The sequence below is a fragment of the Glycine max genome, chromosome 16 (genome assembly GCF_000004515.6).
Source record: "Glycine max cultivar Williams 82 chromosome 16, Glycine_max_v4.0, whole genome shotgun sequence".
Lineage (NCBI taxonomy): Eukaryota > Viridiplantae > Streptophyta > Magnoliopsida > Fabales > Fabaceae > Glycine > Glycine max.
In genome coordinates this window covers 13,812,317-13,828,056 of record NC_038252.2, presented here as the reverse complement: position 1 = coordinate 13,828,056, position 15,740 = coordinate 13,812,317, and the positions used below count along the sequence as shown (strand labels likewise).

Here is a 15,740-nt window from a genome sequence, read left to right as displayed (position 1 = left end):
TCGTTTTGGGCCAGAGTATTGTAATAGGGCCCAGTGACTTTGAGTGACTCTTTTTAAATAGCAGCCTTGGGATTCGTGAAAGGCTATTCTGTTATGCTATTTTATTATTCAGAGCTTTTGTTTTAGGTTTCTACGTTTTTCTGTTCTAAGGCTACTGTTTTCGTTCTTAATGCAATTTTCCGTTTTCTGCTTCTAATTACAATTTCGTTCTTGCTTCTTCTTCTACTTTCATTTACGTTTCTGTTTCATTTACATTTCTGTTCATTTATGTTTCTGTGCATTTACGTTTCTGTTCATTTACGTTTCTGCTTCATGTTTCATTTGCGTTTTCTGTTTGAATCTATGGAAGGCTAGTTTTTCTGGTGTTGTTTCCTTTTGAGGACGAAGCCCAACTCTCTTTGAGGTTTCGTTTGTAATGTGGTTTCCTGGCAGTTTTCCCTTCACCAATTATCCCAAATTCGTGAACATTAATCAGTGCACGCTTCGTGTTCGATTAATTGCCTCTGAGCCTAACTTGCGTTCATGCTTAATGGACGAAGGGCTAACTGGTGTATGTGGTGCCTAATCACGTATTGACAACCCTAAGTTGATTTTCGCTTAGTAAATTGAAATAGGGTTGGATTAAGTGGTTGGCTGTTAGGGACGAATTCTCCATAACCCAGGATAAGAGAATGGCTTCTGAATCAGAGGAAACAACCCGTTTTTAATATTAGTAGTTTCATATTCCAGTTTACTTGTTCTGCTCTTTAATCACAAAACAAACAAACCCCCCCAATCGTTACTGTTACTGCGCAAGTATATTATGAACATTTGGTTTGTCATTGCTCGTTGGGAAACGACCTAGGATCACTTCCTAGTTACTGCATTTTCATGTTTATTTGATTCGGGTACGGCCTCGATCTGCCTCTAACTATGAACTTGGGGTTGTTTTGTCACAGAGAGTTGGTAAATTATCTCATGTTATTGCTTATGCTTCACGGACTTTAGATGCAATCCAAGTTAACTACATTACAGAGAAGGAGCTTTTAGTGATTGTTTTTGCTTTACATAAATTCAGATCTTATTTGCTTTACTCCCATATCACTGTCTTTATCAACCATGCATCTTTGAGGTACCTGTTGAAGAAGCCTAATGGTAAACCTAGATTGATCAGGTGGATGCTTCTTCTTCAAAATTTTGATGTTGAGATTAAAGACAGGAGTGGTGTAGAGAACTTGGTTGCTGATCATTTAAGCAGGAATGGGGGACATGTTGATTCCTTTCCTATTAGGAATAATTCCTCCAAACTTGCATGGATACAAACTTAATTCCTCCATACTCGCATGGAAACCCAAGCAAAGCTGGCTTTGGAGGTCCGGTTTGAGACACCCAGGATCAATGGATTATAGGATTCTATGGCTCTTGTGGAGTTACAACTAACACTAATGCAGAACTCCAACCCATTTATCATGGAATTAGTTTAGCTTGGCTAGAAGGAATTCACATCCTTACATACCTCCAACCCGTTTATTTCTCCTTTCAATTGTTTTAATACTCTTTTACTATGTAAAAGCTGATTTTTGTTACATACAAACAAAATTGATTCTCAACTTTTTTCAACAAATTTATTCAAATAAAAATTAATTCTAATTATAATCGATTATCAAAATAATCTAATTAATTTTTCAAGTTGCCTAAAAGAAAACCCTATAATAAAAAGGCACTACCATGACATTTTTCAAAAACAAAATCGACTTTTTGTTTTTTATGGAAGAAAAATCCATTTGGACTTAATTGAACTAAACTAGTGATATTTACACTTGTGCTTAAGTTACATCAAAGATTTTTTCAAGACAACTGACGGATTATATGTTCATGCTAAAATTATGGATTAATTTAAAAAAATTGCTTTGTAAAGATTTTTTTAGATTCTCATTCAATAATAAATTATTGTATACGATAAAATTATTAACTTTTATAATAATCATTCAAATTCAACAAATTCAGTTCTTAGCAGCTTTGCTTTACTGGGTACGTAAATTGGAAAAGTTAGATACGGTCAAGGTAGGGGACTAAATGCGTCATTGTTTGATTGAGCTGAGATTGAATTTTTTTTTATTTTTTTTTGTCTATATGTTATAAAGTTTTTCTGTCCTCTGATTAGGTATGGAGATAGTAACCCTACAGTCTTTTCAAGTTTGATTACAAAAAGGTATATTGTAATCATTAGTTAAATGAATGAAGAAAGTTTCATAACTTTCCCACAGTGGTCTTCAAGAAAAGTAGTAGTCCCAACATATCAGCCAAAAAATTTAAAGGAAGAACGTGGTCTTCAAGAAAAGTAGTGGTCCCACCATATCAGCCAAAAAATTTAAAGGAAGAACGAGGCTCAAGCAATCAAAAGGGGTGCATTAATATGGTAAAAAAGTGACCAATTCAAATAGAATATGAGCTTACTTAATAACATAACATCTATTTTAACTGAAACAAACAGGCCATGATAATATCACTTTTTGAAACAATTTGCTACCAGATCATTCCCAGTTAAACTAGAGAAGTTCAACACCAACATGAACACAATAGACCTCGATTCACAACCCACCAATTCATTGGAAAAGAATTATATAACCACTCTCCCTCTATATCTCAGGTACATACAGTTAATTTGAATTGTAAAGCATAACAGTAACACAACAGAAGGCTCAAAAAGAAGAAAATACAAAGAAAAATCACAATCTTGCACGCATAGAATCTTTGGTTATATTAGAAAGAAAAACAAAAGGGAGAAGAAACGGCAGAGTAGTTGCGATACATTTGCTTCAACGATGTCTTCCCGACCAGAGAGAGAGCCTTGGATATTTACAAGAGCTACACACACCTCATGACCATTCACAACATTATCTTTACCATCATTTCTGTTCAGAATATTATCATTCAGACTTCCAATCCAAGAAATCATTTTTTCCCACCCCACGCAAAGCAGCAACACTGGAGAAGCAAGAAATAGCATAAAGATAAGCATCATCCATAATGTGGGAACTCAAAACTAACAGATCTACTATCTCATTGTAAGCATAAATACCTGGACTTTGTCATCATTAGATAGGCCATTAATAGGTTGTGGTCTCTCATTAGGCGTTCCTGGCACTTGTCCTGGCCCGCCTTGTCTCTCCTCCCTCACTTTGTTGAAAATGTGAGTAAAGCCATCTGCTGATGCAGGGTTATTCACATCCCAGTCACCAAACTTTGGAACAGCTGCACCTTTATCTGGCTGCATTATCATAATGTCAAAATCATAAATATTTTTACAAAAGTAAACTTCATCAAGACAACAAGGTCAAATCCATGGTACTATAACAACAACAACAAAAGCCTTATCCAACTAGGTAAGTTTGGGGAAACAGATTCTCTGCAGTCACAGCAGTGACTGTGTCAAATCTTGGCCATACAAAATAAATTACATATATTAAATAAATAAAGAAAATATAACTCAAAAAAATTTGGACCCTCAATGTTGACTGCAAGACCTTGCAATTGCTTTTTAACTGCAAAGAATCCTGGTCTTTGAGGTCGGCTACATGGATCACATGACGTCATTTAACTCAGTTAAAGACCAAAAGTTTAGAAGCATTATTTACCATAAAGTCCCTCTTAACTTCTCCTAACGTCCTTCTCGGTCTCCTGGGTACTATATATGCAATTTTTTAATTTTTTTCAAGCCATAAATAGTAAGACAAAGGAAGCAGAAAAAAAAACTAACTGTTTCATCTCCTCGATTAGCCGGTCTTAACCGAGACCTTCCTGGTGTTCCCTGACTGCTGTCATATGAATTCTTTGGTTCCCACTGGGGACTGTCTCTGCCTGGGGCTCTAGCCTGGCGATGAAGCGGTGAACGTTCAATGCTGTACTCAGACCCAGTACTTTGCGTTGAATGTCTTCTACGGTTATCAGCAGAACCTACTCCATGGCTTCTACTGCCACTCCTACTGCTTACATTGTCATGACGAGCTGGAGATTCGATAAAATTCTTGGGATCATCTTCCAAATGCAGTGATCCTTTTCCGGATTGATCCTCTGAATTAGTTCTAGGTCTGGTAGGAGGTAGGTTATCAGATGATGGATTATCAAAACTTAAATCAGCATTTTCCTCGGGGTCATTTGGATTTATTATCCTTGTGCCAGTTCGACCTTTCCGTGCCTTGTCAAAATATGCTGTATAAGGAACATTCTCTCCACTATCCCAATTGCCAAATTTGGGTACATGAGAACGTTGCTGCCAAATTGACACATTGAAAAGTGATTTCAATAAATACAAGTTTCAAATGTTAATAAATCTCCTATTCCAACTCAATCAAGAATCAGAGTCATTAATAAAGCAAATAACAATAAAGGAAAAAAAACAGCAGTATTGCTGCTTTTGTTTCATTGCATATGGGAATACATTTTACTACTTTCAGATCAGGGCCTAGAAAATTGATAACCAATGATTTCAGCCCCACCAGATAACTGTTACACTTTCTGGAAGCTGCTATAGATCACACCAAATCTACCAGTATCAAGGAATAAAAGAATAAAATCTCAAAGATTCTTCTTCTCAACCCCTAAATTAAAAGGATCATAGTCCAAAAGATTCTAGGACAGAATATATCAAATTGAAAACAGATTACAATATTCAACATAAAACAAAATCACTTCCAAAGAGAAAACTGTGGCTCTGAATCTTAATATCAGAAGAATTTACACAAGAATCTTCCCAATAAGACCAACTTATGACAATTTTATATTTCTAACCAATACAATGCACTAGTGCATGAATACACTAATGCTCGGTTTGGATCTTGAGATGTTAGCAGGAAAGAAATAGTCAAGAGAGAAATAGAAAATCAAACAAGCAGAGAAAGAACCCAAGTTTTCTTTCTTCTTTAAAAATCTACCTTTTCTCATTGTTTTTCTTCTCTTCTATTTTTTTTTTAATGCTATTTCCTTCATTCCTTGTCCAAACAGAGTGTAAATTAGTGCATCTTTCTAGATAAAAACAATGCCAAGGCCATATGGTGTTCCTCCACCCATGAAGGAATGTGTATGTAATGGTGGATTTCATGTACGGCCATTTTGGCAACATGATTTTAGATGTGTTTCTGCTGAAAAAACAACAGAAAGACCATTGGGAAATTTGTTGCAAAAGTTTCCCAAGTTTTGTAGGTTAGTAATCTTACCTAATCATGATACATCTACATAGTTATCTTCATAAATAGCAGTGTATTAACATGAAATAAGTGATTGTTGACTGCAAATTGTAATCCCTGATTAACAAAATTTTCCAATTTTTTCCTTTTCAGTACAAAATTGTCAGAAAAACCTTGGTTTGATTTGCACATTAAAAGTAACTCCAAACCTAAATGCTTTGTGATGAGAAACATGTTGGGAACAACAATGAGATAATTTACCATCAAACAAATAAAGTAAGTCACTTGTACTTGTATATGTGCAAATTTGCTTTCTTAGTTATAAATAATGAAACATTATCACTGTAATTTTTTTATCAATTTAAGTGTTTATGGACTCATAAGTTATACAAACATGTTTTGTAGCCTGTCATAAAATTATGTTCAAGGACTCAAGGAGAATGCTTTTCCTTCAATTATCAAAGGCAAAAGTTCCTAGTTCTTAAGAAAAATGTCTTCCTGTACCAAAAAACAACTTATTCCCAAACATTATTTTGTTAATGGGGCTTTATCATGCTGAACATGTGAAATGACAGAACTGCTGTAAGTGGAAAATTTAGTATTCATCAATCATCAACATCAACGCAAGTTTTAATGTATTTCCCTCTTTCTAAATAAATCAAATTTTTTTTTTTCTTTCTCTTTTTACTAAACTCAAGCAAAAAACGTATGGTATTCGACAATAAAAACCACAATTAATGACATTTTAATTCCCTTAATAAGTCATATGATCAGTATTCGGAACTTGTTAACATACCACACCAAACTTGAGAGAATTCAGATATATTTCAATGAGATCTATCAAAATATCATTATTCTGTACACCAGGTAACTATCAGAAAAAAGATTGGACAAAGCTGTTTACAAGTAGCTTATCCTGTTTTTTCATCCCTGTAAGGTAAAATATTAAAACTGTCACTTGTTAGTAACAACATGTAGACCAAACTCTATATTTAGCGCATGAACATCTTTGAGGAACTGATCACTCAAATTTAAATTTAAGAGAAAAATACAATTAGGCTGTAACACTTAATTACTTATACCAATTAGGACTATTTTTGACACAGCAGGAAGCTATCCATCCTGCAATCATGGAAGTGACATTTTTACTATTGACTGTTGTTTGCACTTAACTGTTCAACATTCAGTACCATTTAGAAACCAAAACCCATATGCATAATCAATTCCTTATAGTCCAAAAAAGAAAACAGTAGGAAACAAATGCAACAAATTCCTATGTGAACAACGCAGTTCATCAAAGTCATTTCTATAGCAAAAGAACAAACTCATAGCTACAATTCAATTAGCTGCTTAATTTCTCATATTTTGATTCAACCAAAACTAAGTCAACAAGTCACAACACATCCAACTAGAAATTTTATGTGTTGTTACATGATCCACACCTTACAAAGAATAAGTCAGAAATCTATGAAACCAAAACAAGCCTCTATTCAGTATTCACAACGCTAAGCCAAACTGTTAACACACAGCATGATTTATGAAACTAGCTGACAAAAATATCAAAAGAAAACTCTTCATAATAAGATCCTAATTGGATTGCTCCATGTTTCCAAGATGCAGAAAGATGAAGCTGCTAATGGTTGATTAGAGACAAAGCGTTGACCAAAAAACGAAAGCCTCTAATTTTGGTCAACCATATCAAAGCTTCAGAAGATGAACAAAAGAGATAACATGTAAAGGACGGAAAAAAGAACCTCCACCTAACACAGCAAAACACAAAACATAATAATGTAGGAGATTGAAACTAAGGTTAGATTCTCTTACCCTTCTCCACAATTTTCACAGCAATCACAGACACATGAAACACAACCAAACCATAACAAAATGAAAAATTACAAAATAGAAAGAAAGAAACAAAACTTAAAACTTACTGCCATTTCCTTCTACACGAAGCTTGAAAACCCAGAAATTGAAAAGCAGAATTTTTTTCCTCAGAACAAAGAAAAATAAGCCTTTCTGGATCAAACCAAGAAGAGGTAAAAAAACTCAGAGAACCCAACCCAAGAAGCTGCTCCTCCACAGAATTCAAAGACCAAGCAAGAGAGAGAAGGAGAGAAGAGCTTTAGAGAGAGAGGTTTATCAACCGTTGACCGGCGCCACCGGTAATGTTTGACTATTATTTTTCCTGTATGTAATTTTTCTCTGTTTTTTCTTCTGTTTCAAAATCTCTCTCTGTCTCACAAAGTCGTCCACACACAGCATTAAGATTTTTTCAAAGTAATATATGAAAATACTCTGCCTCCGATCCTGTTTCTATTACTTCTTCCAATTGAGAAAGTTTCTCGAGTGCATTCTTGTTCAAGTGAAAGTCCAAATTGGAGATTATTAAATTAATAGACAATAAGACATATTGTTTATTACAATATAGGAAGAGTAATGTAAAACAGCTTCTCAGAAAATATTGTTTTATAAAACCACTCAACACGTGTATGAATTGGCACGAAATTAATTAGTGGTTCTAATATGCGCATGAATTCGGAAATTTGGTTTAATTAGTGATTTTGAGTTACATTTTTACATGTTGAAGCATATCAAATATTCAGGAAAAAAAAAACTTTTACGCGTAATAATTATATCGGGCTTATACAAGATTATTTACTAATGAAGTCTGAAAATATAATTTTGCAGAAAAGTTATCACTTTTCTACAAAATTATTACGCCTGTAGTTAAATAAATAATGTAATAAAAAATGAAATTATCTAACAAGGTGTCATACAAATATACGTTGTAAGAATTATTCTAACAAAAATGAAATTAGGATCGAATTTTTTATTTTTATGTTTGAGGACTATTATTCATGTAGTTAAATAAATCATTTTTTTGTTATAAGTCGTTATTATATATCTCTTTAATACGTTTCTAACAAATATTAGATGAAATAGAGTAAGAAAAAAATTGTTTACATGAAAGACGAAAAAAAAAGTTAAGATAAGAGAGTAAAAAAGATTAAAATTAAATAAATTTTTAAGCTGTATGAATTGAAAGAAAAAGGGAAAAGAGAAGAAGTTACTGTTTGATTATTTGGTTGAGTAAACAATTGAAAAGAAAAATATAATAATATTTTAATACAAAAAAATTTATGTCCCTATAAAGTAGTACAAAATTTATCTTTTTAGAGAATAAGGTGTATTATACGTGTAAAAAGAATATATATATATATATATATATATATATATATATATATATATATATATATATATATATATAAATTGATCATGTAGTGCAAATTTTACTTCATAGAATGACATTTTATGTTAACGAATCTCACACTTTTTCTCTCTTTACTCTTTTTTCGTCTCCCTTCCATATGACTAGCTAATTTCTTTCTTTTCTTACATTTACACTTCCATAAAACCTAACATAGGGCAAACAAATTGCTTATATTTTGTTAATATGCTTTAAGAAATTACAATGTTAAACCCCAAAGATGTTACATTTATGACTTATCAAAAGCTAGGCAAGCAAACCACATCAAAATCCAAGGCAAAATTCGGTTTTTATTATCTTTTTTACTATTAAGTTTAATTTTAATTATTTAAAGCAAAACCATTTTAAAACTAAAATTTAATCTAAATTATTAATAGCTTTATTGTTATTATTAAACTGACGCTCAAAGTTGTTCGGCTCTCATGAGTCTATGAGCTGTGTATAGCTTGGATTTTGCAAGGTTGAGTGTGACCGGTTTTTTGGTGGTTGAGCATTCATGGCAAGTAGGTGAATTCACGTCATGTTAAAGGATTTCATAATTTCAAAATTATTTAAAATAAAATATAATAATATATCTTCCGTCCTTCCATATTGGAAGTTGCAGTTTTATAATAGCAAGATATTATTTCTTTTCCTTACTTTTTTTTTCCTGTTTGATGGTAACAAGATAAATTCTCCTCTTACTAGCATCTTCCTTGTAAGTATTTGATTCTTTGGCTGGAAGGTGGAATATATATAAAAGATATTCTAACGCTCCATTTAGATTTTGACATAAGAGAATAATGGTCATAATAAATGAGAGTAAATAAAATAATATTTTAAGCCATGATCGAGAATATTATAGGCCCTATCAACATACTTTTGGTTAATTTCATCACAGTATGAATTTAGAAAATTTATTATTTGATAAATATTTATTCAAAAACTAAATTAACCAATGCTATGTAAAAAAAATGTGTAATACATCACTTTTGATATTAAAATGGATTTTAGTTAAACATGATGAATGAATTGTTGTAAATCTTTTGATGCCTGTCTAAAAAGTATTTCTTTAAAGTAAAAAGACAATTATTATTTATAGGATAATGTACCTCACAATAATTTTTCGGTCAGCCCATGACTTCAAATCTTTTTGTGCTTGTGCACTTAAGGCAAAGAGATTATGTACATCATCAGTCGTTCATCGATTGGCCCATGGCTTCAAGTCTTGTCGTGCTTATACACTCCAGGCAGAGGAAATGTGTACCTAATTGGCCATTTGTTGAACAACCTATGATCTCAAGCTTCTTCGTGCTTGTGCACTTTAGGTTGAGGGACTATATACCTCACTGATCGTTCGTCGACTGACTCATGACTTCAAGCCTTTTTGTACTTATGCTCCCAAGTCCAATACTCAGTCCTTCATGGTCAGCTTCCAAGCACCCATTCACCCATAATACCCCCAATCTTGAGAGCTATAACAACCAACAGGTAATTATGGGATATCAATCATGACAATTAATTAAGAGTTTAAAAGCTTAAGTTACCGTTAAGGGATGAAGGACTAGGGCACATGGATAAGAACACCAATGACAAACCTAAGACGCCAAATTACACTTTTTTTTACTTGAATGCTTCTAGGCTAGTCTTGTAAACCCTAGGCAGGATCTAGTTACAGAAACATTCTAGGCTAGTTTTTGTTCAATACTTTCTCTTCCAAGAAAAGTTCATTGTTCAAAAACTTCTGCTACACTTCTTCTTCATTCACTTCTTTCTCTTACCAAAAGATTCAAAGGACTAACCGCCTGAGAATTCTTTTGTTTCTTCCCTTCTCCCTCTTGACAAAAGATTTCAAAGAACTAACCGCCTGAGATATCTTTTTCCCTTTCCCTTTATACAAAAGATTTCAAAGGACTAACCGCCTGAGATATCTTTTGTATCCCCCTCACAGAGAATTCAAGGGACTAACCGCCTAAGAATTCTTTGTCCTAACACATTGGAGGGTACATCCTTTGTGGTACAAGTAGAGGGTACATCTACTTGGGTTGTTATACTGAGAACAAGAGAGGGTACATCTCTTGTGGATCAGTTCAAGTGGAGGGTACATCCACTTGGTTGTTCAAAGAGAACAAGGGAGGGTACATCCCTAGAGGATCTTTGGCTTGTAAAGGATTTTACAAGGTTGAAAGAAATCTCAAGAACCGTTGGTTGCTTGGGGATTGGATGTAGGCACAGGTTGTTGCTGAACCAGTATAAATCTTGTGTTTGTCTTTTTCTTCCTTACTCTCTTTAATTTCCGCTTTGTACTTTTAATTGTTGCTTTTACTTTTGGTTAAGTTATTGTTTCTGTTCTTTACTTTCTTAACTTAGTAGTAAAAGCCTATTTGAATCTAGTAGTATTAAGAAGGATAAATTTTAATTAGTCAAGACACGTTCATAATTAATTCAACCCCCCTTCTTAATTTTTCCGAGGCCACTTGATCCAACATATTAGGCAATGAAGCTCTTGGAAGGAGGTCAATTTGATGTACTATGCCTCTTGAGGGTGACAGTCCATGAGGAATCTCCTTGGGAAAGACATCCTTAAATTCTTGCAATAAGAGTTCAACACTAGGAGAAATAGAAATAGTTAACTCATTAGAATTATTAGTAGAAATTTTATTGTCTTTCCAATACAGTAAATAGAGTGGCTCACGAGCAAGTAACACTTTACTTACTTCACTCACCTTTGCTAAACAATTAAATTTTCTTTCATGTGTATCGCCCTTTCTCTCATGTATATCACTCTTTCTCTCATGTCTATCACTCTTATTTTTCATATTCCTCTTTGGTGCCTCACTATTTTCTTTCTCTTATTCTTTCTTTTCTCTCATTCTGATTTGGTCATTACACACTTCTCTAGGGGATAGAGGTTTAAGAATAATTTTCTTGTCATGGTGTTGGAAAGAAATCCTATTGGTGAAGCCATCATGCATTGCTTTGGTGTCATACTGTGATGGTCTTCCCAACAGTATATGAGTCGCCTCCATTGGAACCACAACACACAACATCCTATCATTGTATCTTCCAATGGTGAAACACACCTCAACCTGCTGAGTCACTTTTACCTCTTCATCTTCACTAAGCCCCTAAAGTCTTTATGGCCTAGGATGGGGCTTAGTATCCAAATTGAGTTTGGACACTAACCTAGAACTTGCAACATTGGTATAACTTCCTCCATCAACAATTAAAGAGCAAAGCTCACCATTAATTTTTCACCTGGTGTGGAAAATATTTTCTCTTTCGGTGCCGTCTAGTGGCTGCATTTGACTTCCCAAGAGCCTTCTCACCATTAGCATATCACCCTGCATAGCTTCCTCCTCAAGCTCTTCTTCCACCTCTTCTTCTCTGCTGATTTCAGATTCACTGGTGATTTCTCCATCCACCTTCATAATCATGGTCCGCCTAGTTGGACAGTCAGAAGCAATATGTCCTCTGCTTAAGCATTTGAAGCATTTTATGTTTCTGGTATTGGTGTTGGATGATGAGGCAGAATTATGCTTGGTTTCAGCACTGGACACTGCTGACTTTCCATGTGGACTAGACGAGTTGCCTCCCTCCTTCTTGGATCTATTGGTCCAGTTCTGGTTGAAATTGTTGGATGAGTTCCTTCTTGCAGCAATTTTCCTCTTTAGTTGTTGTTCAACTCAGATTGCCTTATGCAGAAAGTCATCCAATTCCACATACTTCTGTAATTCAAAAACATTTCTAATGTCAGGATTTAGGCCACTCAGAAAATGAGCCATTTTGTCCTCTATTTCCTTTTCAATATTGGCCCTCACTAGTGCCATCTCCATCTCCTTGTAGTACTCTTCCACACTCAAACTTCCCTGGGACAACCTATGGAGTTCTTGTCACATGGTTTTGTTGTAGCTAGTTGGGACATACCTCTTTCGCATCACCCTTCTCATCTCAGTTCATGTATCTATCTCCCGCCTGATGGAAGCTTGCTTGTGGAGATTATATGGAGGCTAGATCTTTGAGCTTCAATGAGATCTTCAATGGTGATTTTCCACCATGGAGATGCAGTCGAAGGCAAAGGAGAAGAGGAGAGGGGAGGCACCATACACTAGGGAATAAGCCATGGAAGAAGGAGCTTTGATGCAATCCTACCCCGCAAAGGCATTGGATAGAAGACTCCAAGAAGATTGGACCCGAGATGCAAGAGAAGCCCTAGGGTTCTCATGAGCCTTAGGGTAGATTTCGTGCCCATGGGCTAAGTATGAGCCCGCTTATCTTTCTACATATTAGATTAAAGTTTCATCATTTTTGGGCCTTGTATTTAGGGCTCCATAATATAGGTAAGGTACCCTAGAAATGTAAGATTTTTCAGCCCTTGTGTTTTAGGGCACCTAGACTAGTTTTTTGTATTAGGGGTACTTTTGTAATTTCACATGCATTAAGTGAATATTTGATGTGTGTGGTTGGAAATAAATTTAATTGAATTGGGAGAAGCCCAATCCAATAAAATTTTAGAGAGGGGGTGAGCATTTGCTTGCTACACCCCATTGCCACATCATATAGTCATAGTTTGTGCATGTTCCTCATACTTTACATGCCTCATGACACCTAAGCACATTTAGTGGAGAATCTTGGACTTGATCTTGGATTAGTGGGCTGAACCATAGCTAAAATTCACTAATCATAATTAGTGAAATTTTGGCTCCAAAATTTGGCTCCACAAATTCAATTTCAAATTCAAGTGAAATTTGAATAGAAATTCAAATTTCCCTCCAATTTTGTGTGACACTTAGGCTATAAATAGAGGTCATGTGTGTGCATTTTTTCAACTTTGATCATTTGAAAATTAAACTTCAGATTTCAGAGCTCTTTTAGAGCACAAAATTTCATGCTCTTCTCTTCCTCTCCCTTCATTCATCTCCTTCTTCCTCCAAGCTCTTATCCATGACCTCCTATGGTGGTGAGCTTCTTCTAGACTCATCTTCTCCTTGAAGTGGTGTCTCCTCTCTCTCTTCCTTCTCCATTTCGCTGCCATTCATCTTCCAAGAAGCAAAGGAATCCATTGATGAAGAAGATCCTAGGCCTACAAGCTCCAATGGAGCTTACATCATGTGGTATCAGAGCATATTCACTAGGTGATGTTCTTTTGCTTCCTCTATCTTTTTGTTCGGTGAATTCTCTTTAATTCCTTGTTCTTCATCTTATTCTCCATGTATATCCTTCATTGTCTTGTGGTTTGGTGCTGTTTAGAGTAGATTCAAGAAAAATTAACCGATTAAATCTTAGATCTACACTTGTTCTTGCATTTCTATGGTTCAAATTTTGTAGATCTACTCTTGAATCTTGTTTTTGGGTTGATTTTAGGTTCTATCAATTTTCATTCATAATATTCTTGTGCTGAAACTTTAGATATAAATTTTCTTCAAAAATATTGATTAGAAAAAAAAACACAAAAATCTAAGTGTAAATCACTTGATCCATGTTGTCTTAGAGTCATGTTTAGTCATAGTAATTGTCACATTATGTTCTAAGTTTGTGTTGAATTTTTATTTTGTTTATTGAATTATAGATACATTTGTTCATTTATTCTTGTCATTCTTAGCCTATGTTTTGAATTTTGAGTCTAATTCATGCATGTTATTTAGTTCATAACATGTTCTAAATCAATTCCTAGAAGTAGTCTTGTTGTTGAACTCTTTTTTTTTTTGTTTTCTAAGTTTCCTACATGATGCCTATGATGAGGTTGAGTTGTGGCTGGATTTGTGAATCAAATAAGTATTAAGCTCTCTTGAATTGTGTTATTCAAGATAATTGAGCATAAGCAAACACAAATTGTAACTATCTAAGCCTTAAGCAACATAAACACTACTCTTGATTTCTAGGTTGAAATTGCTGGTGCTGGAAGCTTGAACATACAAACTTGTATAAATTACTGGGAATTGGTCACTACGTTTTTTTAGCTGAAAGTTTTACTGAATTTTATAGACATCTGGAGCAAAATTATAAAAGAAGAACCAAGCGATTTGGATTAAAGGAAAAAATAATAAAAATCACATAAGTTGGCAGAAAAATCAGTGTCCAGGAAAAAAAAAAGTGAAAGGGAAGTGTGCTTGTTGTTTTGGCTCAAAAATTTGTTCTATAATTGGTGCCTATTTTGTACCAATCCTAGTTCTGATATTTTAATTGAAAATTATTGTGAAAACAAGTGCCAAAACTAAAGGTTTCTTGAGTCTTTTTTTTTATATTTTTTTACTCTACTCTAGAGCCATTCTAAGTTTCTCTGAGTCCTAGCTTGCATTTATGTGCTTTTCATTGCTTTAATTGTTGAATCATCCTTGAAAATTTGTCTTGTTAAAACTCTTTTGGTTTAGCTTTCATCTCCTTTTTTGGTCTTTGGTTATTGCTTGTCTATTTGTTTCCTTGTTTATGAGTTGCCATATAGGGAATTGGAAAGGAGGATTGGTGTCATCCCTTGAAGAATTTGAGTCAAGAAGCAAGGGGCCAACCACCTTAAGAGCTATTGGAATAAGAAGCACTCCAAATTGAGTGAAACACAAAAGAGAGAATAGCCACCAAAATTGAGGATTTTTTTTTGTAATTTGTAATTGGAAATTTTCTTTGCTTTCAAACTTTGTAATTTGCCTTTCATTGGAAGTAAGTTGGGAGCCTCTAATAGGTCACCCTACTTCCATTTGTGTGTAATAATTTTAGGCAATTTTCCCTTAGGATAGTGAGTGTTTTGTTGGGAACCTTAAATGAGGTCATCCTAACACTCTTAGGATTCGCCTAGTTTACATTTCTTGCACTTTAATTTCTTGCTTACTTTCATAGCTTATTTTATTTACCCTCCATTGTCAAACCGCCTAGATAGCTTGCCTTTTACCAATTAGTTTTTACCTTATCTTTCACACCTCTTTTAGTGTTTATTTTGGCTAGTTTCAACCATAGTTTCTTTTACCTTTTGTTTTCAAACCCCCAACAAGAAAGAACCATAACTTAGGAACCAACATGAGTCTTCATTCTTCATCTAGTGTTAATGGTGAGGGTTCTACTCCTAAGGACCCCTTATATAAGATATTAGATGAATTGAGATCTCTTAATTTGTGGAAAGAAAAACAAGAGAGAAAAGAAAAAGGTAAAAAAAGAGTGGAAGAAATAAGTCAAGATGAAAGAGAGAAAATAAGAGAGGAAGAAAGAAGGAAAATACTATAAGAGTTAAGAAAAGAAAAACATGCCTCATATAGTAGTCATAACTCTTGCAAGAGCCTAAGTGAAGAACTTCGTGACTATTATGAAGGAAGGCATAGGTCACATCTTAGACCTCACTC

At 34.3% G+C, this 15,740-nt stretch overlaps 1 protein-coding gene across 1 annotated transcript; it reads right to left on the bottom strand.

Annotated features, from left to right (window-relative positions):
- Nucleotides 1-2,569: 2,569 nt before the first annotated feature.
- On the bottom strand, nucleotides 2,570-7,403 carry RIN4B (RPM1-interacting protein 4-like). The gene is made up of 4 exons (NM_001253044.2): nucleotides 7,097-7,403; nucleotides 3,740-4,252; nucleotides 3,062-3,250; nucleotides 2,570-2,967 (listed from the first exon to the last, which is right to left on the bottom strand). Exons 1-4 carry the CDS (start codon nucleotides 7,100-7,102, stop codon nucleotides 2,935-2,937), a joined length of 741 nt encoding a protein of 246 aa, NP_001239973.1. The 5' UTR covers nucleotides 7,103-7,403; the 3' UTR covers nucleotides 2,570-2,934.
- Nucleotides 7,404-15,740: the final 8,337 nt, after the last annotated feature.